Source organism: Diaporthe citri (genome assembly GCF_014595645.1).
Source record: "Diaporthe citri strain NFHF-8-4 chromosome Unknown scaffold_11, whole genome shotgun sequence".
Lineage (NCBI taxonomy): Eukaryota > Fungi > Ascomycota > Sordariomycetes > Diaporthales > Diaporthaceae > Diaporthe > Diaporthe citri.
The window spans coordinates 780,949-802,329 of record NW_025064856.1 but is presented as its reverse complement, the minus strand read 5'-3'; the positions used below and the strand labels follow the sequence as shown (position 1 = coordinate 802,329).

General features: G+C 51.1%; 8 protein-coding genes across 8 annotated transcripts; 5 read left to right on the top strand and 3 right to left on the bottom strand.

Annotated features, from left to right (window-relative positions):
- Positions 1–938: 938 nt before the first annotated feature.
- On the bottom strand, positions 939–2,207 carry INS49_004003 (uncharacterized protein; the record flags this gene model as incomplete). The annotated part of the gene is made up of 2 exons (XM_043164793.1): positions 939–1,709; positions 1,764–2,207. 2 exons carry the CDS (start codon positions 2,205–2,207, stop codon positions 939–941), a joined length of 1,215 nt encoding a protein of 404 aa, XP_043018443.1.
- Positions 2,208–2,642: 435 nt separating this feature from the next.
- On the bottom strand, positions 2,643–4,209 carry INS49_004002 (uncharacterized protein; the record flags this gene model as incomplete). The annotated part of the gene is made up of 4 exons (XM_043164792.1): positions 2,643–2,884; positions 2,941–3,270; positions 3,323–3,468; positions 4,205–4,209. The coding sequence occupies 4 exons, from the start codon at positions 4,207–4,209 to the stop codon at positions 2,643–2,645; spliced, it is 723 nt and encodes a 240-aa protein (XP_043018442.1).
- Positions 4,210–5,926: 1,717 nt separating this feature from the next.
- On the top strand, positions 5,927–6,891 carry INS49_004001 (uncharacterized protein; the record flags this gene model as incomplete). The annotated part of the gene is made up of 2 exons (XM_043164791.1): positions 5,927–6,454; positions 6,511–6,891. 2 exons carry the CDS (start codon positions 5,927–5,929, stop codon positions 6,889–6,891), a joined length of 909 nt encoding a protein of 302 aa, XP_043018441.1.
- A 1,415-nt stretch (positions 6,892–8,306) lies between these two features.
- Positions 8,307–10,170, top strand: INS49_004000 (uncharacterized protein; the record flags this gene model as incomplete). Its single annotated transcript, XM_043164790.1, has 3 exons — positions 8,307–8,466; positions 8,711–9,577; positions 9,659–10,170. The coding sequence occupies 3 exons, from the start codon at positions 8,307–8,309 to the stop codon at positions 10,168–10,170; spliced, it is 1,539 nt and encodes a 512-aa protein (XP_043018440.1).
- A 343-nt stretch (positions 10,171–10,513) lies between these two features.
- On the top strand, positions 10,514–11,560 carry INS49_003999 (uncharacterized protein; the record flags this gene model as incomplete). The annotated part of the gene is made up of 1 exon (XM_043164789.1): positions 10,514–11,560. One exon carries the CDS (start codon positions 10,514–10,516, stop codon positions 11,558–11,560), a length of 1,047 nt encoding a protein of 348 aa, XP_043018439.1.
- A 429-nt stretch (positions 11,561–11,989) lies between these two features.
- On the bottom strand, positions 11,990–14,244 carry INS49_003998 (uncharacterized protein; the record flags this gene model as incomplete). The annotated part of the gene is made up of 2 exons (XM_043164788.1): positions 11,990–14,073; positions 14,130–14,244. 2 exons carry the CDS (start codon positions 14,242–14,244, stop codon positions 11,990–11,992), a joined length of 2,199 nt encoding a protein of 732 aa, XP_043018438.1.
- Positions 14,245–15,688: 1,444 nt separating this feature from the next.
- Positions 15,689–17,081, top strand: INS49_003997 (uncharacterized protein; the record flags this gene model as incomplete). Its single annotated transcript, XM_043164787.1, has 4 exons — positions 15,689–15,993; positions 16,094–16,613; positions 16,774–17,030; positions 17,078–17,081. The coding sequence occupies 4 exons, from the start codon at positions 15,689–15,691 to the stop codon at positions 17,079–17,081; spliced, it is 1,086 nt and encodes a 361-aa protein (XP_043018437.1).
- A 3,038-nt stretch (positions 17,082–20,119) lies between these two features.
- On the top strand, positions 20,120–21,232 carry INS49_003996 (uncharacterized protein; the record flags this gene model as incomplete). Its single annotated transcript, XM_043164786.1, has 3 exons — positions 20,120–20,660; positions 20,717–21,135; positions 21,197–21,232. 3 exons carry the CDS (start codon positions 20,120–20,122, stop codon positions 21,230–21,232), a joined length of 996 nt encoding a protein of 331 aa, XP_043018436.1.
- Between the last annotated feature and the right edge of the window lie 149 nt (positions 21,233–21,381).

Here is a 21,381-nt window from a genome sequence, read left to right as displayed (position 1 = left end):
TAGCTTTCAGGAAAGACTGGTACACCATGCTGACACCTTCCAGCCAAGTCATAGTATCACTGGCCCAGGCCCCCTCACTTTCCGTGGCTCTGATAAACTCGGCGCGATCAAGACCGTAGTGGATCAGCGAGACGCGTAGTGCGTTTCCTCACTCCATTATCCGTTCCCATGGTGCTTACCCAGCCATTGGCACTGTGAGGGGTGGCTAGATTGAGTAGGGAAGTACGCCCTTTAGTTAAAGGACCATCTGAGGAACACAGAAAGAAAGCGTCCGAGCTGGCGGATTCAGCAGTGGAAAAGGGAACAGAATACGGCCACTCATCACGATAGGTACCCCACAACATCATGCCTCTCATTTCACATTCTCTATACGTCTCCAACATTCGCGGTACGGCGGAGGCACCAAGCCGTATTGTCTGACCGGTTCTCAGTAGGCAACGGATGAGTTGCGCAGATACTGATGGTGTGGTCAGTCACAGGCGCACGATTGGTGCTAGTGCTATGAGGATGCATCTTGGGGTCAATAAACATTCCAGATTGGCTTGGATAAGCACGCTACAAAGCGGGCAACCTGCGGGTGAGGAATCATTGTGTGTGCTTCGGAGGAGGGGGCCCTTTGCTGATGCCGGTTTATGGTGAACCAAGATGCTTTCCACCAAATCTGCACAGTTTGTGCACTGTCCTTTTTGAAGCTCCAACAAGGCAATCACTGATGACAGATGACTTTGAAACCAAAGGTTCTAGTTTGACAGGTACGTAAGCAATCACTTCACATGCCCGTCAAGAATATGAACGCTGTGGTAACATCATGTTTTCTTCGCTACGATTTTCTCTTCGTTTCCTCTTCATCCACTCTCAAGTGTACCCTGGCAGTTTCTGTGATATTGCTCCGATTCGTAGTGCGTAAATCCAAGCATAGCGTTGCTGGTCGCGTCGTTTTACATGGCGAGTATCGGTCGCTCGATTGTGACCACAACAGGCGTTGTGGAATCCTTCTGATTTGGGAATGCCGAATCTCGTCGCTTAACCATCCCTTTTTTGCGTTTAGCCACCGTTTCCAAATTAGCATCCCGCCACTTTTTCGGCGCCGTCTTGTTGGGTCTTTTCCCTTCGACAACATACGCGAATAGCCCACCCTCAGCAAGCATGAACTTCTGCAACACGGTTCCGCCGCGAACTGCTAGGCCTATGAGATTGCTCTGAATGAGTAAGGAATGCGTCACCCGAACAATGCAGTCGCTGTCATCCATTCCAAAAATCTCGTCGTGCAGGCTCGCCGCGCGCTTTTGCACCGCGTCGTCCTCCTCCAAGTCCTTGGCATTTGTACCAGCCTTTGGTGGCTTTTTGGAACGAGAAATATACTCCTCAATCAGAATATCGGCACAATTTCCTGTCTCTTTTTCCCGGAGATTATTCAGTATGTAGCTGTCCTCGGGTGGCGTAATCATTATTTTCCGAGAGTCCTTAGGAACGTGCCCAGGAGCATGCTCGGGAACGTGCCCAAGAGCGTACTCGGCCGTCTGCATGGCCCGAAGCAGAGGGCTGACGTAGGCCCTCTTCGGCATCGGAAACATATGCTTCTCGAGCTGGCGGAACTTCGCGTTTGCATCTTGTGCTTGCTGCACACCCTTCGCAGTGAGCGGGGGGTCGATGATGCAGTAATCCTGGCCCTCATATTTAATGATGGGCTGCCTTTTATGCTCGGGTTTCTAGGCTGAGTAAGCTCTTGTGCTGATGCGTGAGTATGTAGGATTTCTCTTTACCTTGGCCCACAGATCTTTACCGATCTTTTTGAACACGTTTTTCCAAACATTGTGATCTGCCTCTCCGTGCCGCAGATCATACACGAGCTTGCGGCACCGATGAGTGTTAGACGCGTTAAACTCCTGGATGGAATTGTAGATGAGGTGTCCCCAATAGGGAAATTTCGGCGTGTGCAAACTCCTGATTGTCGCTTTCTGTGCTTCGCTGGTCGCTCGGTCAAGTAGCGCACGGCGGGTGTGCAGCCAGGCCGGATTTAAACCAAGGGGCTCTGGATTCACCAGAGTTCTCTCGCCTTCGTCTCTCTTCTTTTCCCCAGAAGCGTTGAGAGTTTCGGTGACAGGGTACTGAATCGAAAACAAGTTATAAGGCTCGTTCTTGTGCTTGCTCCGCGGTCCTTTCAGTTGAACGCCGTGTACGACGTGTGTTTTGGTGGTTCCGGGCATTTTGACTGCGCCTCAAGCGACTAAAAAATATCGTTAGCTGGGAGGGATCTTAGAGCGGGGTGTAACAGAGTTGTTAGCTATCTGGTAAATACAATTTGGGACGCCTCTGGTTCTTTAAATCATTCATCTGTGCCGTTCCCATAGTCCAATGATGTGGCCTTCGTTCTTGAACTGAACAATCGTTGTCCACCACGATATAAATAGTCCGCGGCCGCAGGCTAGCGTGGTCTCTGTAGGTTGGCCGTGGGCTTTCGGGGTGGTGCAAATTGGCCGGGTTGACCAACAAACGTTGCAGGGCATCCTGTAGGGAAGCCAACGTTTGTTTCAGAGCATTTGATTGGATGCTAGTGGTTCCCAACGTGGGTCAAACGAACAGTTGCATTCTATCGTCAAGAGTACCTGACCCTTTGAATTGTTTCATTAGATCCTGAAATGCTAAGCGAGGAACGATTCCAAAGTGGCAAGACCGTTGCTTTTTTTGTCTTGGCCTTTTGCCGCTGCAGCCGCAGCTTTGAGCTGTTTTGCGTCCATCGTATCATTCGGCCGGCCACAATAGAGCCCGCCAGAAATCTGGCAGAACCCAAACATGTCCCTGATAGTGATGTACTCCGTAGCCCCGTACGTGTCCATCGTCTTCCAGTCTTCAATCGGCACGAAGCGAGACTTCTTCCTAGTGACTGAGCTGGAGTAAGCATCGAAACAGGTACCTTTTGCAGCTGCTTGGGACTCTCACCTTTCTCGAAGGCACTCACAAGCTCCTCCGCCTTCGCATTGACACTGATTGCTTGGATAAACTTGCCATGGTACCATTCTGGGGCGAGTAGCACGCCGTGGACAAAGTCGCCGAAATCCTCGGTGATTGAGACAAATGGTATCTCGTCTGTGCCCCATCGCGGAAACCGCAGAGCTAGGTAGCCCTCGTCATCTTGGTTGAAGGGGAAACCTCCGCAAAATGGGGCCATCTCCTCCGGGAGGTGGTTCTCTAGATACCATCCTGGACTGACGATTGTGGCCGATTTGAAGTTGCTGTTGCTCTTTGCATATTCCGAGATGGCGTATTTATCTGGTAGGCGTCAGACGGGAAATGAGACTTAGAACTGCGCAAATCGTCTTACCATCAATGATTTCATTTGGCAGAGCACTTTTCGTGATGATGGAGGCAGAGGCAAGGCCGCTGTAGATAAGATGCTCGACTCCAGCCTCGGCCGCTGCGTCGATCAGGCTCTTTCCAAGTTCTTGCTCTGTTGGCGCTCCCTCTTCACTAAGAGCCTGGCACGGTCAATCAGTATGTCAAAGTACACACAGCAGTGCTTCGGGTTCAAACCACTGCGTCATCCGAATTTGTGTTGATGAACACGGCCCAGCTTCCTTTGAATGCCTCCACAACCTGGGTCTTGACGAATCCATTAGCTTGGACTACCTCCACACCTTTCGATTTAAGATCGGACGCCTTGGAGGACTCTGGATTGCGGGTGGTTCCCCTGAGAGCAAAACTGCTGTTCTTGTTCTGCAAGAGAGAGGCGATGACGCTTCCACCTTAGGGGCCAGTGGCGCCATACACGGTGATGAGGCGGGTAGTGGTAGTGGTCATTCTTAAGCGTTGCAAAGTGAATGGGTTTGCCGACGTGTAATGTTGAACAAGATCATCATGTCATTTATTGAAGGTGAGACTACACCGTTCGTAACATTAAATACGCCAAATTAACCGTTCAAAATGAGGATCCTGAGGGTGCTTAGAAATCCCATGAACCTTTCTCTTACACAAGAGAAAACCCGTGACTTTGTCCGTAGCCAAGCAACACGTAGGATTAGGTAATCCTTGGCATGTGGAGGACGGTTCCAAATGCGTCCATTGAGTCAATCCAAGGCAATCCGTCAGTCTCCTTACTTAATCTACGAGGACATCGAAGACGTGGTCGCCTCGAATGGAGTCTTGGGATTTGGTATGAGAGACGTTTTGAAGCAAGAGCTTCCGGTATCGTCTCTGGCTTACTCACTGCATGAGCTGATGATGCGTGTAGTCTATGTGGTGCGAGCCACGGTCCCGTCGATTCAGATCCCCTTCTGCGCGGCCCACATTTGCTTATGTATTCATTTAGCAAGTCATGACGAAAGGTTTCGCCATGGGTTTCCATCTTGAGACTCGTGAAGCTCCCTTGAGCACAGCGCACCTATTTTGAGCAGGCCAATGCGGAGATGTGCTGCTCCGTGCTGAAAACAAAAATCTCCGCCTCCGATTCCCCCGGACCGGGCCTCTCCGCATCTAGCCACTGTGTGTGGAAAACGAAAGTATCCCCCCCCTGTCAATTTGACTCATGCTCCCCCCCGCGGCCCCTAAATCTCAACTTTTAAGTTTAACTAGAATTTATCATACCTTTATCAAAGATTTAAATTATATATTAAATCTAATACCATTTTAAAGCTTATTCTTTATATAATTTAATATAATATAATATAATAATAAAGATATAATATATATATAAAATATATTAATAAATATATTTTTAATTTAATAAATAAATATTATAAATATAAATATATTACTTTTATTATATTAAAAGTTTTAAATTATATTATTTATATATTATTTAAATTTAAATTATATATATATATTTAAATATTAAAGTTATAAATTTTATTTATTATTTAATATTTATTTTTATATTATAATAATTTTAATTATTAATATTATAAATAATAATAATAAAAGTTATATAATATATATATTAATAAAAAAGTTATTTAATATATAAATATTTAAAATTATTTATATTTATTAATATTAAAAATAAATTATTAAAAATATTTTATTATTATTCTTTATTAAATAAAGTTTATAATAATGTATTTATATAATATATAAAGATTTAAATTGGGATAGTTATTATAAAAATAGTTGGTTTTAAAAGTTTTTATTGTTTTGCCGCGAGGGGGGGGGGAGCACGAGTCAACTTGACAGGGGGGGGGGATACTTTCGTTTTCCACACACAGCAGCATTGGTACAATGAAATCGCAGTCCGGCTGGCAAGCACCTTCATAACCCATATCGCTATCCGCGGATCTATGTAAGAGATGGGCGACACCCGCCTGGGCCTATTCTGGCGCTCTGAGGGTTCGCGGCCAACATGCAACCGCGATGGCAATAACACGTCCCGCCGACTTGCTGGCTGCACGTTGGCTCGCTGGGCGAGTTTCCGCCATGCCTCGCCATCACAGCAACAATAGTACTCGGCAAATTGACGACGGAACTGACCGCCAACCTCCTCTAGCCTGAACAGAAACTCGATGATTGCATTTATGGTTGGAGACTGCTCTATGCTGACATTTTTCGAGACTGAGTTGTCTGTTTAGTCTTTGAAGTAGCTTCGTCATAGTGAAGCTTATTTCCCGTGCAGAAGACAAAGCCCTTTGACACATCTGCATTCCTCTTTAGAAGTGCAGAGATGTTACCGCATGCGGATCTCGGTACCGATCAGATTTAGTTATTACTGATGCCGGTAGGAAACTTCGCACGTCTCATGCTCATGCTCGCCCAATAACACACCATGCTTACTCACGGTAATCGACAGTTCGCAGTCTGAACTCCATGACATGACTGTATCATTTGTCTCTTGATACCGGAATCAGTGACTTGTTCAGTCTGACATATTCCTGTGCCATCAAATTCATCTGAACAAACACAGTGTATTTTGCCAGCAGTAACGGCACGAAGCCTAAGCATGGACACTGGAACTGCTCCGAATACATCAGAGGCTGAGGGCCCTATAGACAATTCCGCCCCTCTCGCTCAGATCGAGGCCTCGGAGACCATCAACTTCAAAGGCGGGAAAGACAATGCAACCATCCGCACACTCGTGAGCGTGAAGAAATGCCCGCATGGATTCCGATCGCGTTTAGGATATCATGCCAATCTCTATATCACGCTTGCGGATGGTGTGGAAAGGGAAATCGGATATATAACAGCCTGGCGCATTTCCAGACGATCCGGAGTCAATCCGAATATCGATCCACAATATGTACTGGCTGACTGGTACTTCGAATCTCTCGGGACGTATGATGAAGACTCCAAACAGTTGGCCTACTGCATCAGATCCCTTTATGGAAAGGGCGAAATTCCACACAGGATTTCCGAACGGATTGTGAATAGGGAGAAGAGGAACGAGATACAAGACGGAGGGAATGAACTCGTGTTTATCGAGACGATATACATTAAATGGCGGGAAGACCGAAAGGATGCGCGAACCGAGGTGCGTAACAATGAACCGGGGTTCAATTACTGCAATACTGATATGCACCATTGTAGTACAGGGGATACGGCCTCGCCGCAATATACTTGGAGACCTACTACAGGCTACTGGGTGGCAAAGTATTACCTGCTTGGTTCTCTCTGCGTGGACCAGTGACATATTTATTGTTGCCCCGCATGCACCACGACTGGCTATCACCAGTAAACCAATACTGGCGTTACCGGTGGGCACAGGACAAGTGTGCCAGACAACTATTTGAAGAGGAAGTTGAGACATATTTGAAGGGACTGTTCCGAAGTGACTATTACGGATATGAGTATTACATCCAAAACGCTAAGATTGTTGACACTTACATAGACGTATTGGGTCGCGCCGTCGCGCCGGAAGACTCAATATCGGAACCCTGCGACCGTCTACTTCTACCAGCAGCTGATTAGATCCGCAGCGGTTTTGCAACTCATTCTTCCGTGGAGATCCGAGAGCACCATGCCAGCCTGGACAATCCAACACACAATTGTGTAAGACCTAAGATAATGTATGAACAGGCAGTTAATTACTGGAAAAGACAAGGAATATGGATAGAGCTCAATTCGAAGATCTCGGACGCAACGGGCCAAGTTAGTGGGACTTTCTAATTGATCTTAACGTCCTCCTTTTTCGCACACATTGAAGGACAGGCTACACTTAAGCAAATATTCAATACTCTGCCATCCACAACGATAGCCGAGAAGCACTCTAGGGGTACACAAGAGCACAAGTCCTTTTTTACGACGAATAGTCAACTGAATAATGAATTGCCGACTACCAAGACTCGGTTCTAAATAGACCTGCAAAAGCTTTGCCTCCACAGAAGCTAGGTTTCTCACCCATGACATACCCAGTGTATTACGAAGCTGGATTGATCTGTATATTTCTGGCGATGTAGATGAGGAACACCTCTCTTTAATGTCACTTTATAACTTGTAGTGATGTTCTTGAAAGATTCTTGAAGCTGGTATTTTATAGGATTAAACCAGAACAGATGGTTTGACACATGTTCCTGCCCTAGACGGCGTGGAAACCATGATCAACTTAAGAAATGTGTACATAATGTTCGTGTTTTATTGAGGCATGAGACCTTTCTTTCCCCGACTCTTGGCCCCCTAGGCTCATCCAGAGCGTTATTCAGATCACACTGTTCGAAAGCTTGGTATTGATAGGGAAGAAGGCGGAACAGACTTCGAAACAAATGGCGAGGCCGGTATTTCAGGCTATAATACTCAAAATGTACGAGATGCTGGAGTGCATGGTGACGAGTGGCCAAGCAGCTTCGCCACTGAGTCTTGACATTCAATGTTTGATGTCCAGGGTGCTTTCCAATTTGCCGTTGTCTTCAATTTCAAAACAATTTGTATGCGGGGCATTTTCCCAATTAAATATCGTTACTAGGCACGAAAAGTCTGTGGTGGTCATCCCGCACAATCCATTTGGTCCCTATCAGGGTTGAGGGAAAACTTAGCTACACGATATTCAACTCATAAAACAGTGTTTCACCACCACTGAATTCCCAGCTCCTAAATCGATCAAGAGCCTATTACCGCCACAGTTATTTGCACTTGATGAAACATGTCGCATCATGTTTTGTGCCAATTGTCGCTCCACCTTCCGAGTTTCGATGGATAATCGGCCCTGGGATGGGATTGATGCTGACGATAAGGAGACATGGACAGCATATCACGACTATGAAATTCTTTACCAGAATCTCGTAATAGCAGCCACCAAGTGTCATTGCTGCCACGAAATCCTGCAAAAATTAGAGGGCCGCTACCGCTCTAAGCTTTGGGCAGGGCGAGACTTATACGTTAGCATGAAGATGGAATTTGATGAGGATAACATCGGCGTCTATGGAGCTCTCGACATCTGTGTCAGATTCCACAACAACAATTCTTCATTTGCGGATGTTGAGTTCAAGATCGAAAGACATACGGGCTCTGTCTTGATCGAGGGACGTCAAGGCGAGCACCCACAGTTTGGTCACTCACACATGGTGCCTGTGACCGGTCGTTTTCCAGCGAACAACACCGGGTCTGAATACACGGCAGGATTTGTGAAAAAATGTTTGGAGCATTGCAAATCCCAACATCGAAGTTGCCAGCCAGAGTCCATAGGAGCACCCTGGTGTCCGACCCGGTTTGTCGAGGTGCTGGAAGAAAACACCTTCAGGGTCATCGAAACTGCAGAAACGGTACCTACTGGACCATACTACGCTAGCCTAAGTCATTGCTGGGAAAGCATCCCGCGTGATCACTGCAACGACAGAGAATATTGGCCGCCTGAAGAAGCACATTCCATTACTAGATTTACCGAAGATATTTAGCGATGCGCTACAATTCATCAAGGCCATTGGAATATCTTTCATCTGGATCGACTCGCTCTGCATCATCCAAGACTCGGTGAAGGACTGGGAGTCCGAGTCAAGAACAATGCTTCAGGTCTACCGACATGCGGAATGCTATCTTGCCGCGGCTGTCTCTGAGGACAGTCACGGTGGGCTGTTCTCGGAGCGAGACTACGCCATCCTTCCATCCGGATGGTTTGAGATGGATAACAATATACCTCGGTTGAAAGGAACTTGGTGTGCTGTCCCTCACGGCTACTTTAAGGATGCTTTCGACAAACAGATTGGATCATCTCGGCTGATGAGTCGGGGCTGGGTTTTTCAAGAGCGTGCAGCTTCGAGGCGTGTAATTGCCTTCGGTCGAGATCAGGTTTTTTGGGATTGCTCTGAGGCCCTGGAGAGCGACGTTCTTCCAGATCATCACATCAACCTTTACCACTACAGAGACGAAAACAATCACTGGAACTCTGACAACGCCATGGGGATGGCCGTCCCCAAGCTCCTCACTCCAGGAGTGCCGATATCCTTTTACTCACTGGGAGATGGGCTTGTGGCGTGGCAATTCATCGTGCAGCGGTATAGTACATGTGATTTCACATTCAATAAGGACAAACCGGTCGCGATACTCTGTGTGGCACAAATGATGAGTGACGCCCTGAAAGCCCAGCCCACGGCTATCTCCACGACTTACTGGGCTGGCCTGTGGCTGCAAGACATGTATCGGCAGTTAGCATGGAAGGCTAATCGTACTGGGCTTCCCAAAAACTGTCACGCGCCATAATGGTCGTGGTTGTCTATTGATGGCCCTGTCCAGTGGGTCTCGGTAGTCGACTTCGACCCGCAGTTCGAGCATCTCAAGGTATCAGCATTGGCAACCGTGGCTTGGTGCGATAACGAAACGGCGAAGGACAACTCCTCCTTCTGCAACCTATCTTCTGATCTGAAAACATGGTGCAATTTGTATCTTTTGCATATCACGGAGCCTCTCGTCGCTGTCTCATTTGGTGCTGAGAAACTTTACGAGCCCTATGTTTACCTCGACTACGAAGATATCGGAACAGACCGCCTCCACTTCTTGCCACTCACTTATAATGACAGAGACCCCTCTGACGGGAACGGGGCATTTACCGAAATAATTGTCCAGCCAGCGGACAATCAGCCCGGAGTATACAGACGGTGTGGCAGTGCGGAGCTCTTGCCGTCCGAGCCTGAGGATACAAGGGTTATGCCAGCTGGGCTTAGCCCCTTGTGTCATCTGCTGGGAGAAAGTCCCTCTGTTGTGGATCATACATACGAGGAGCATGATCCAGAGATGGGATATCTGATCCGTATCATCTAAAGCTTCATTAGCTTAGATAGTAGAAAAGATTTGGAACTATGTATTCTTTTACGACTTAAATGAGGATTTTATCTCGCGTTTTAGTATTTCTTTCTACGAAGGACTATTCCAGGAGAATGGCATAGTAATTTTAAAGTGTCTTAGTGTATTCTTAGATTATACGTGCGACTCCTTCCATGATTAGGAGGGGAAGTGCACATTTTAGGACGGTAAAACCTCGGCACATCTCACCCGCCCACAGTAAGCACTGGTCCACCAACACTTCGGCTCGTTTAATCAACCGTCTTACATCTCCCCAACTTCAACTTTGCACGCCTCGGCACTCTCAAGTCAAGCGCTCATAATGACATCACACGGTCTCCTTGAAGTCGACTCTATCGAGATCAAAGTCATCGTCGACAATGAAGTCGACCCTATCTCACCCGCGAATAACCCCGCCGTGCAGTACCCCGGCTACATGCAAGGCGTGCCTCTGGACAAGCTTCCATCAGATGATACCAGGAGTGGGGCGGTCGCCGAGCTGAAGATGGGAAACATCTGCTGCGGCGCCCACGGGCTTTCGCTCATGATTACCGCCAAGAAGGGCGACACGGCCCACACGATGCTGTTCGACACCGGCCCGGAGGAGTCGACCTGGGAGCGCAACGCCACCCGCATCCGCGCTAACATCGCTTCGATCGAGCACATACACCTGTCGCACTGGCACCGCGATCATTCCGGGGGCATGCTCGAGGCCATCCGCATGATAAACGCGTCCAAGATAGAGCGAGGAGGCAACACCAGGCCGTCCAAAGTCGTCGTTGACGTGCATCCGGACAGGCCGGGCTACAGGGGCATGATGACGCCCCTCGGTACGATCGTCAGCCTGGAAGCGGACCCTGGCTTTGACGAGATCGAGGAGGCTGGGGGAGTCCTAGCGAAGCATGGCGACCTGCATCCTGTGCTGGATGGCTTCTTCCTCACGTCCGGCGCCATCCCCCGCGTGACGCCGTACGAGGTGGGGATCAGGGGCGGCATGCGGTTCAGCGAATCGGAAGGCAAATGGGCTTCGGATGAGGCCATTGCGGACGAGCGAATGGTCATGTGTAACCTCAAGGGCAAAGGCCTTGTCGTATTCACGGGCTGCAGCCACGCTGGTGTCATAAACGTCTCCAAGCATGCCATCGATCTTGGACAGGGCTTGCCGTTGTACGCTGTGGTCGGTGGGTTCCATCTGTCCGACAATCATCCAGAGAAGCTGGAGAACTCTCTCGCAGACCTCAAGAGCCTGGAACCGAAGGTGCTCATGCCCGGGCACTGTACTGGATACAAGTTCAAGTTTCTCATCGAGCAGGCTATGCCCAGTGTATTGGCACCGTCGTTTTGTGGCAACACGTATACCTTGGTATAGAGAAAGATTCGGAAGGAGTGTTTGTATAAATATTTCCGGCATGGGAGCCAGCGGTATTGACGGAATCAATTCACTCATTTGGCCGGACATAGTAATCGGTAGCTATTGGGGCGTTTTGGTGGTGGCCTAACCAACGTCGCCCGGATGGCCATGATCCGACCAACGATGGCAAAGAAAATCGGGCAAGACAGCACGATGCTACACAGATGCGTCGGGAGTGATTCATCCCACGCCCCCCCCCTCCCATCCACCTTGGTTTATCAAATAATTGATCAGATAGGTTAGCCTGGAACACGCGCGGCTGATGACTGCCGAGAACATGCCCTCGCTTGAGATAGACATACGCTCATGTGAACGGTCTTCAAGTTATGTACACCAATTGTGGCTTATCTGACTTGAGCAGCGAAGCCGTGGCCAAGACTTATCCTTTCAAGCCGTCGAAGTCAGACTGAAACCGCCCAAAGTCCCGCTCCATCCGCTTCCCTCCCCACCGATTTTACTCAGAGGAGCCTCAAAGGCGATTTCCGCCCAGTGGAAGCCAAGACCGTTGTATCCAATTTGGGTCAAAAATTGCTCCTCGGGTTCAGAGTTCAGGGAAGCATATGTCCTGTTGCCTCGGGCGATGATGCTCAGGTCAACCGTCTCGTTGAGAGGCAGCGATGTGTTGAGGCGGAAATAGTTGCCACCAGCGAAGAAGGTGATGTTGGGCGTTAGCAGGAGCGTGGAGTCGCTGCCAGTGAGCAGTGTTGCGTTGGTGGGAAGGTCGAGAGACGAAATGGTCAGGCCCGAGAGAGTGAGCGTGTAGTTCCGGCCCTTGGATGACAGCGGTGTCACAGCTGAGCAAGACGGTGACAGTGTGAGCAGTGATCCGCTGGATGCACAGTCGGTCTCAATGGGGAAGCTGTTTGGAGACTCGTCTGCGAATGAGGAATTGCCCGTGAAAGTGTAATTGAATATTACATCGCCGTCAGATGGGACAGTCCGGTCCAGATTTTGACCTGGTACGGCAGCCTGAAGCGTCTCGAATATGGAGCCGAAGTCCGTCTCTGACAGGTTTCCTCCCCATTGCTTGTCGGCCAAGGCAGGGATGCCGTCGCGCCAGGCGTAATAGGCTTCGGTGTAGACCGATGTGTTGGCACCGTAGTCATTCCACATTGGAACGATGGATCCCAAAACAAAGGGGTCGGCCTCGGATGGGTTGTTGGTTGCGTTCTTCTGGTCGAATACATTCGGACGCCAGTATGTTGCGTCTGGCGGCGTGCCATAAAATGTCTTGGTCAGGTTGATGTGATTCAGGTATCCGCCTGCAGGAGCCCATTTGTTGACGATATAGTAGTCATCGTTTGAATTGACGACGGAATAGTTGTTCAGAATGTAGTCAAAGTATGGGTTATCTTCGAAGTACTCCCAATGTTGGACTGAGACATTTTGGTAAATGTTGTTGTATGTTTCGTTGTAGACGGGTGGGAATGTGCCCCAGATTCGAATGAGCTTGCCCGATTCACCGCCAATGTGGCTGGCCATGGCGTTTACAAAGTCGTTGTAATCTGTCGACGGGCCGGTGTATTCATCCGCGCCGATGGAGACAACCTTGGTATGGAACCAGGGGAGGAATTCGCTCCAGATCGTCTTCATTGTTGGAATCGTCTCTGGATGGCTGATGTTGAGCAGGCTCAGGTCTCCAGAGTACCCCAATTCCGGTTTCCATTGCACAATCACCAGCGCGTGACCTGGGGCCTCAATCTCCGGGATGATGGTGACCCCGCGAGCAGCACAGGTCGACTGGATCTCGTCAAAGTCCTCGCGCGTGTAAGATTCGTTTCTGTATTTGTTCAAGCCCGACACGGCTTCAGCGTCCGACCACAACCTGAAGCGGGCGTACAGCTCGAGGGACCGCTCTTCGGAATAAATGGCGACGTTGTTGTACAGGTTGTCGCTCAGGTGGAGATGAAACGTGTTCTGCTTGAAGAACGACATGTACGAGCATAGCTCCGTGATGAACTCCTTTGGGTAGAAGTGGCGCGCAGCATCGAGCATCATGCCTCGCGTCGCCCAGCCGGGAGTGTCTGTGCCAGAGCCCAGTGGAATAGACCCGTCGTTCAGCGTGGCTTGTTGCAGGACTGTCCGCGTACCCCACCAGGCACCGAGAGGGCTTGCGCCAGTGATAGTGATGGCATCTGAGGTGACGGAGAGAGAGTAACCCTCTGACGATGGATCTCCTGACGCGTTAAGATAGGCACTCGGATCGGCCAGGGTCAGGAAGATGCTGTCCGTCGTACTGTTGGTGCCATTGGTGACTGTGGCGTCAATGTTGAATTTGGTGCTCAGGTCGTTGGCAAATGTCTGAGCGAACTCGAACAGGGTCGGCGGGATCAAGGTGGCCATGGAATCATCCACGGACGATGCATACTGGGCATCTACCACGATCGTATGAACGCCAGATAAATCGTAAGTCCCATCAGACGCGCTGTATGGCAATGTTGGTATTCCAAGAAAGTCGCCGGAAACAAGTGCTACAAAGGTCTGTTAGCAGCGCGAGCGCATTTGGTGGCGGAGTGTTTCGACAAACATGTTGACCATAGGCCGGCAAGGCCTGCCTTCAAAGTCGGAGCTTTCATTGCCACGCGTATCTTGTCTACCAGCCACGACAAAACGTTTTGAGAAGAATCGACGGTGAAGTCCATCGTGTAGACGTCATGGTCGCCGGATGTGTGTGTTATTTATCCGGCCCTGTCACCGCTCACGAGACCCGGCAGACATCAACGCGAGAATCGTCATCAGGCATATCTTCGACCGACTCCGCATTCGAGGAACGGTTCTTGGGGTAACGTTACCGGTCATCTCCAACCTTGGAGTCGCCTAGACAGAACCATGTGGGGAATGCTCCCCTGGCTAGACTTCGTTCGCGACTATCATCCTGGCGGGCACAACCTTGGAAAGAGGTGTTATCATGCAAGGCATGTCCGATACGAACGCGTAAGGTCATACCTAAGACCCCAATGTAGTATAGCATGTAGCTATGGTGCCATGCCTATCTCAACGTCCAATGGCGCGAATCATCCTGCCAGGGAGCGGCCCGTTGCCCGGGGTTTGCTTACCCAAATGCGGATTTGGTGCCGGCGACTAATCTCCGACCAGTTTGTCGACGGCGATGAAGCCCTAACCCTCTTGACGACATGATTCTCTGAAGTCAAGCTCCCGACGGCCGATGGTGTGCTGGCCCAAATCTGGACCAGGCTCTTACACGTGTCGACATGTCGGTTGCCGACAAGCAGACCTGATCTGTGGACATAAGGTAATTGCGCACAAAGAAGTGGCCGATCGTTGTTGAGGCAGTCACTTCAGGCATCCGAGCGCAAGTGAGAAAGAGGTATTGGGTTTAGCTCTCTGTTAGTAGACCGTGTTTGCATGCTTTCAGTACTGCTTGACCAGTCTTGATGGGCGGTGGGCGTGAGTGTTCAACATCTCGCTTTCATGGGTCTTTCAATGCTCCATTGTCTTGCATCGCAAGTGCCATCCAAAACATTCTTAGGGTCAGGCTGCGCTGTATTTGACAAACGGCTTTGCTATCCAACCGTTTATCGTTGAAGGTCCCTCAGACGTCGTAACTACTGCATCAATGAGACATAAGTGCCGGGAGCCTACTGCAACTAAGACAAAAGTGGTACATTCTTGGAGCTCGTTTGTCTCGTATTCTGCAATCATGTGGAGGGGCTTTCTAATTACTGATGGTGACCGGATGACTGATAGAACCTCAGGCTTCATTGTTTCCTTCCTCATTGACATATGTGTGGGGGAACAAGGCATCAAACAGTATGGAAGCAGACACTGCATAGAATATTTATGCACCATTGCCCCAGAGTGTGGCAACCCGTGGACCAGGGAGTTTTTCAGTTCTCCATCACACGCATCCCGGCCGGACACCTGACTGGCATTTGATTGAAACAATATCTTGTAAGCATAGCACTTCAATGACTCCTCAGTTATGCCAATAACTGATCCAAGTTCGGCAATCTGGGCTGAGGAACTAATTCGACACAACGATAGGGAACCGCGTCGTATTTCTCAAAGCACCCGACTTTGCTTTGAATGTCACAGAGTTGCCATCCTACAACGAAAGCATACACCATGCCATCAACTAGTCATTTCGGACTTTTCGCTGCCAGCAGACGGGCCACTAGCCCAGATACCAGCTCGTTCGACACCAAGTCCCTGCTCGAGTCGCTCGGTACTCCTGATTCTGCCATCCACAAAAACGCGGACAGCATGCTGGGTGATCAGTCGACTCAGCCCTCTAACCCTGTGAAGGAGAAGCCTACTGGTAGTGGCAGCACGAATTCAGTTGTGGCCTGCGTGAAGGATCCCGAGGATCAGCTGGAGGCAGCCGAGCAGCGCCTCTGGGATGAGGTCAAGGAAATCATCGCCACGTTCGGGTAGGCCCAACCTTGCCCAGACCTCTCCTCCTCACACATTGTGGCCCACTTCTCTTTGTCGTCTTCTCAGAAGGTGTACAATTGTTACTGACTATCTCAGCCCGCCCGTGGGAGCGGTGAAGATCAAGATTCCCAGCAGCAAGCAGCACATCCTCGTCCACAGCTGTCTTCTCATCGGAAAGTCAGCTTTCTGTCGTGCGGCACTGGCAAACAACTCTGCCCAGGGTAAAACCCGGACATTGGCACTGCCCATTTCCACTTCCACCACCTTGGCTCACTTCTTGAAATGGGTGTACAGCGACACTGTCCTCCCCGCGCACGGAACGCTCTGCCCATGCTGTGCCGAACGCGGCGTGTCGTGGCCGCAATTGGTGAACCTCTGGGTCTTTGCCAGTAACATGGGCGTGCCCAAGCTGCAGAACCACGCCATCGATATCCTGATCAGCAAGATGAACAGCTACCTCGAGTTTGACAATCGCTCCGAGGGTGAGATCGCTCACATTCGCGCCGCCTTCAGCCTGCTCTGGCCTGGCAAGAATCAGGCCCAGGCTCAGATGGCACAAGGCGATGCCGACAAGCCGCTCCGCAAGTTTATGCTTGACTGGTTTGCTAATCCCCTGGTGAGTACTTTCTGGGCCACTTTTCCCCATTTTCGAGGGGTCGAGCAGCACTTCTTCGATCGGGGGCTGCGACTGTTATGACCCGACATTATTCTGTTTGACTCCACTCTTTTCCATCATTGAGCAATCGAGGCTTCGTAGCTGACTCTGGGTTACATAGTACCAAACCAAGGCTGAGGCCGATCAGCTCTGGGCTGGTGGACTGTCTCGCAGCTTCTACAGAGACTACGCTTTCTACGCCATGGAGAAAAACTTCTCCCTGGGAGATGATGAGTTGGATGATGAAGTCGATTCCAATTTGCACATCAAGGCCATGGAGGAAGTGACGCGTCACAAATTGGGATGCCTCTGGAAGATCAAGCCAGAGACCTATTACGTCGACGACAAGACATTTGCAGCTCCTGTTGCCAAGAAGAAGTGAGTGGCCGCCCAGGCATGGAGATGAGGCAAGCGAGCTAGCTCAGATAGATCATCTATCGGACAGAGCGGGCCTTGGTCTTCAGTGGAGTGCAGCTTGGTTATTGCGCCTCGGCTGATCATGTGCAAATTCCTGGGACCAAGCCAGGACGAAAGCCAGGTCGAAAGGCAGGCCGTGTGGACATCAGACCGTCCTCATCCTGCCAGACTGGGTCGGACTTGCCTTGCGAAGCTACTGACTGGCAATCACATTTTCTTTTCGGGGAATTAGGAGACAAATTCTAGACTTCAGTAAAGCCTCTTCTCTACGGATCTGGACAATCAATTGGAAGATTCGGAAGCAACATGTATTTTGCCTTGCCGCAATCACTTCAGGATGGGACCATTCGCATCTGGTCTGTACTATGGTATCACGGTCCACCGGGAAATGTTATGACACGTTTCACCCGCTGTGTATTTCTCCTACCCGGGTCGTTCAGAAGCACTGAGAATAACCTCATCTTCTTCGATTGTCCAAGTTGAGTCATGGACGCATCAACCGCCGCTTCCGGATGCTGTCTTTCAGGCAATGCAACTGTGAGCTGAGACAAAATGCCTTCCATCACTGCTTTGTAGGGGCTTTACCGTAATAGGAAATCGATGCAATCCTCTGGGGCGCCCTTCCATTTGGTCCGGGGACCCGTACTGCCGGGGCTGCAACGCCAGGGGCGCGGGTTTGACATTCGGCACTGGTTTCACATTTCGGGGCCAGCCGACACTGTGGGCCATTCCATCGGCATACGAATCATAGGCCTGCTCACTACGGTGGGAAATGGTGTCAGATCAGCGCAGATCGCGTTCGCGGGTGATGCGCCCAGCAAACATGGCTGCATCGTGGTGTGTTCATTGATTTGCAGCCGAGATTCCGGCACGTGCGATTCGTTTGCGACTCGACTGCGGATCAAACTGGAGATCTTGAGGCTGAGAACAAAACAAACATGCATCCTCCTCTTCTCGTCCTCATCCAAAACTTCACCCTCTTGTGAGTTTGCGATAGATTCATCGTCTCAGCCAGACTTTCTCAGCCCGCGAATCTCCTGAAATATCACAAAAGTCAAGTCGGGGTCCGTGGGGAATCTGCAAGTCTTCATCCCTTCTCTGGTAAGGCACACTCAAAGCAACTTTGACAGCCCCTTCAAACAGTGTGTAGTAGTGGAAACCCTGGCACCGGAGAATCACATTGTCAATAGTTCCCAACCGTCGGATTGCCTGATCCAAGATTACGATGCACGCAGCTACACAGTATTATGTGGAGCCAGACGATCTGTTAATCTAAACACGCGTATGTGGATGTGGACGTGGATGTGCAATTAAGGTTTAAGAGGCATGTCTGAAACACCGCTGAATCTTCTCCCGGGGGCTACAGGTGAGCAGGTTCTCTCTACAGCAGTGAAAGTAATGGCGTGCTGGCTGTTGTGAGTAACGATGCATACCTCTTTGGCTGCATCCAGAATCTGACGCCGTACGCAAGACCGAATCAGGAGGAGAGGTTGCGAGGCGGTGCGAAGAAGCGATTGCAACATCTTGGCTGTTTCTGCCACCGTGGTACCAAGCACGGCGATTAGGTTTGATCGACATTAACCATAACGAAAAACATATACTGGAGACATGACGTACGAATTGCGGGCCCATGCTGTCGCAGAGCCCCAATGGGAGGGTTGATCGCGGAGATGGAAACGCAGAATGAGACGACATGTCGAAAGATCAAGTGATTCCACGCCGAGATGCCAGACGTGCGAAGGCTAGGACGAAGACCCTGCTCTGACGATTCTCAGCCCGGCGTGTGCGGCAGATCTGAGGTGAGGCCCTGAACCCTAATATGCTGGCAGTTCAAGGCCTCGGCCGAAAGCACCTGTCCCTTGCATGTGCATTCGATATCATCGCCACTCTCGTCGTCCCAAGGACAGCCGGAAGTGGGATGATAAGACCTGAGTGGCTTTGTGCGTCTATTTTTATTGTGCCTGGTCTGCCTCATCAAGCGTGCCCGGGCGCCCAGGCGGCCTGGGGAGCCTAATGGAGCAGACGAACTGAGCTTCTAGGGCCTATCGGGGAGAAAGGGGCCCATGGAGGGTGTGATACCAAGGGCCTTGGATGATTGAACCCCAAAGCTTGCCACGGAGGTCCTCGCATGGACTGTAGAAGAGGGAAGGCGCAATAGGCAATGCCTTTGTGCTGTGTGTTTCTCATGAGTTTCCTGATGCGGCCTAGTGATTGAAACACATGAAGCACTGATTTGAGACGACTTTCTGCTGCAATTCGGTCTCGGTCGACCACCCTCCTGGGAGGCTGTCAACTGTCAACGCAATTCTGGGACGACCCATTCCAGTAATTACAAATGCGATGAACGGTCGACTGGCTGACTTGGCAGTTGATGCGTGGGCGGAGGGATGGCTGGATCCAACAATCGAAGCGGCCCGGGGTGTGGCCTGGTGAGTCGACAGGTGAGAGACACACAATATAGGCAAGTCGGGAATCAGATGGCGGACCAATCGCAAGTTGCCGGCTAGCCAAGTGCCTGGATCTCCAATCGATCCCCCAGCGATCGCCCTGCGCTCCGCAGCCGTGCTTGGAGGGGCGTGGGGAGCCGCCTTGACCCCTACCGAGACCTGGTCGTGTTTCGACCGATCTTCCAACACAGCGGTTCGACAGACAAGCTTGATTCATAGTTTGAAAACTTCCTTCGCGCTTCCACATCGGGGAACACCAAGCGGCAGGGGTCGCTTGCGTGCATCGAAACCTAGTCGCTTGTCACATATCTCGCGTGGCTGTGTCTATTCCCAATGAGGAGAGGTTGGGAGAAATTCGGCTTCCAAGATGTCAAAAGAAGGCCCGTTCGTTGCGACTCAAAACGTCCAAAGAAAAAGCCCCTCGAGATGGGACTATTTATCTCGACGGCATCCCTTCGAGCTTTTTTTTTTTTTTTTTCCTTTTCGTACTCGGCCTATTCCTTCCTTCGACAGCAGATATTAACCCACTCATCCCCTTCTTTTCCGCGGCACTGGATGCCAGTTACGCCCAGGCGACTTTATACCAAGTAATACACAGCAACAATGAAGTTCACTCTCCTGACCACGCTCCTTGCGGGCTCTGCCATCGCGGCGCCATCCCTGAACAAGAGGGACCTGGCAACAGTCCAGCAGGCCATCGGCACCGTCCAGACAGCTCTTGAGGGGCTCGGAACAGCCGTCCAGGGCGTCAACGCCCAGGACCCCAACAGTGTGACCGGTATCCTCGGCGCGAGCACCAACGCACAGAACGCCATCAAGACCGCCACCACACAGATCCAGGGCACCGATGCGCTCTCCCTGACAGACGCCCTGTCCCTGCAACAGACCGCCACCGGCCTGACAACCGCAGCGAACACGACCGTGCAGAACCTCATCGCCAAGAAGCCCGTCTTCGACCAGCTCGGCGTCTCCTCCGTCGTCGCTACCCAGCTGACAGACCAGAAGACCGCCGCCTCCGCGCTCGGTGACGCCGTCGTGTCCAAGATCCCCGCCATCGGCCAGAGCATCGCCCAGCAGTCTCTCGGCCAGATCAACACCGCTCTCGACTCCGCTATCCAGACCTTCTCCGCTGGCGGCGCAGCAGGTAAGTGTTGCCATTGTTGACCGCGATTTGCACGTCCCGACGCTGACTGGAAATAGGTGGCGCAACTGCAGGTGCAGGAAACGCCACTGGTGCATCAGGCGGTGCTGCCAAGGCTGGCAACGGAACCTCGGCTGCGGAGCCGAAGGCCGGTGCTGGTGCGGGATCTTCCACGCCCAAGGCCGGTGCCGGCTCGGGAACTGCCTCCGGAGCTACGCCCAAGGCATCCGGTGCCAGCGGTGCCGCTCCCAAGACTCCCGCTGCCCAGCCAGCTGGTGGTGCTGCAGGTGCCGGCGGACTTGGCGCTCTTCTTGGTAGTCTTACGGGCGGCGCGGGCGGCGCGGGCGGCGCACAGGGCGGAGCTGGAGGACTTGGCGCTCTTCTTGGTAGCCTTACGGGGGGTGCGGCTGGAGGAAACGCAGCCGGTGGAGCAGCTGGAGGAGCGGCGGGTGGCGCGGCAGGTGGCGCCGGTGGCCTCGTAAGTTCTCTCGTGTTCTCTGATCCATAAGCACGTCGACTGACCATTCTTCACTCTCAAGGGTGCCCTCCTCGGGGCCTTGGGTGGAGCCGCATAAATTCGTTCCCGACATGGGATGAGCAGAGTGTGAGCTCTGGCCTGTGGTGTCGTCCAGTGACACAGACGAGCGTGGGCGTCGTTCTCGTCTCGCTGCTTGATGTGGCGGGACGGTCCAGCGTCCCACAACGAATTACGAATTCCTTTGTA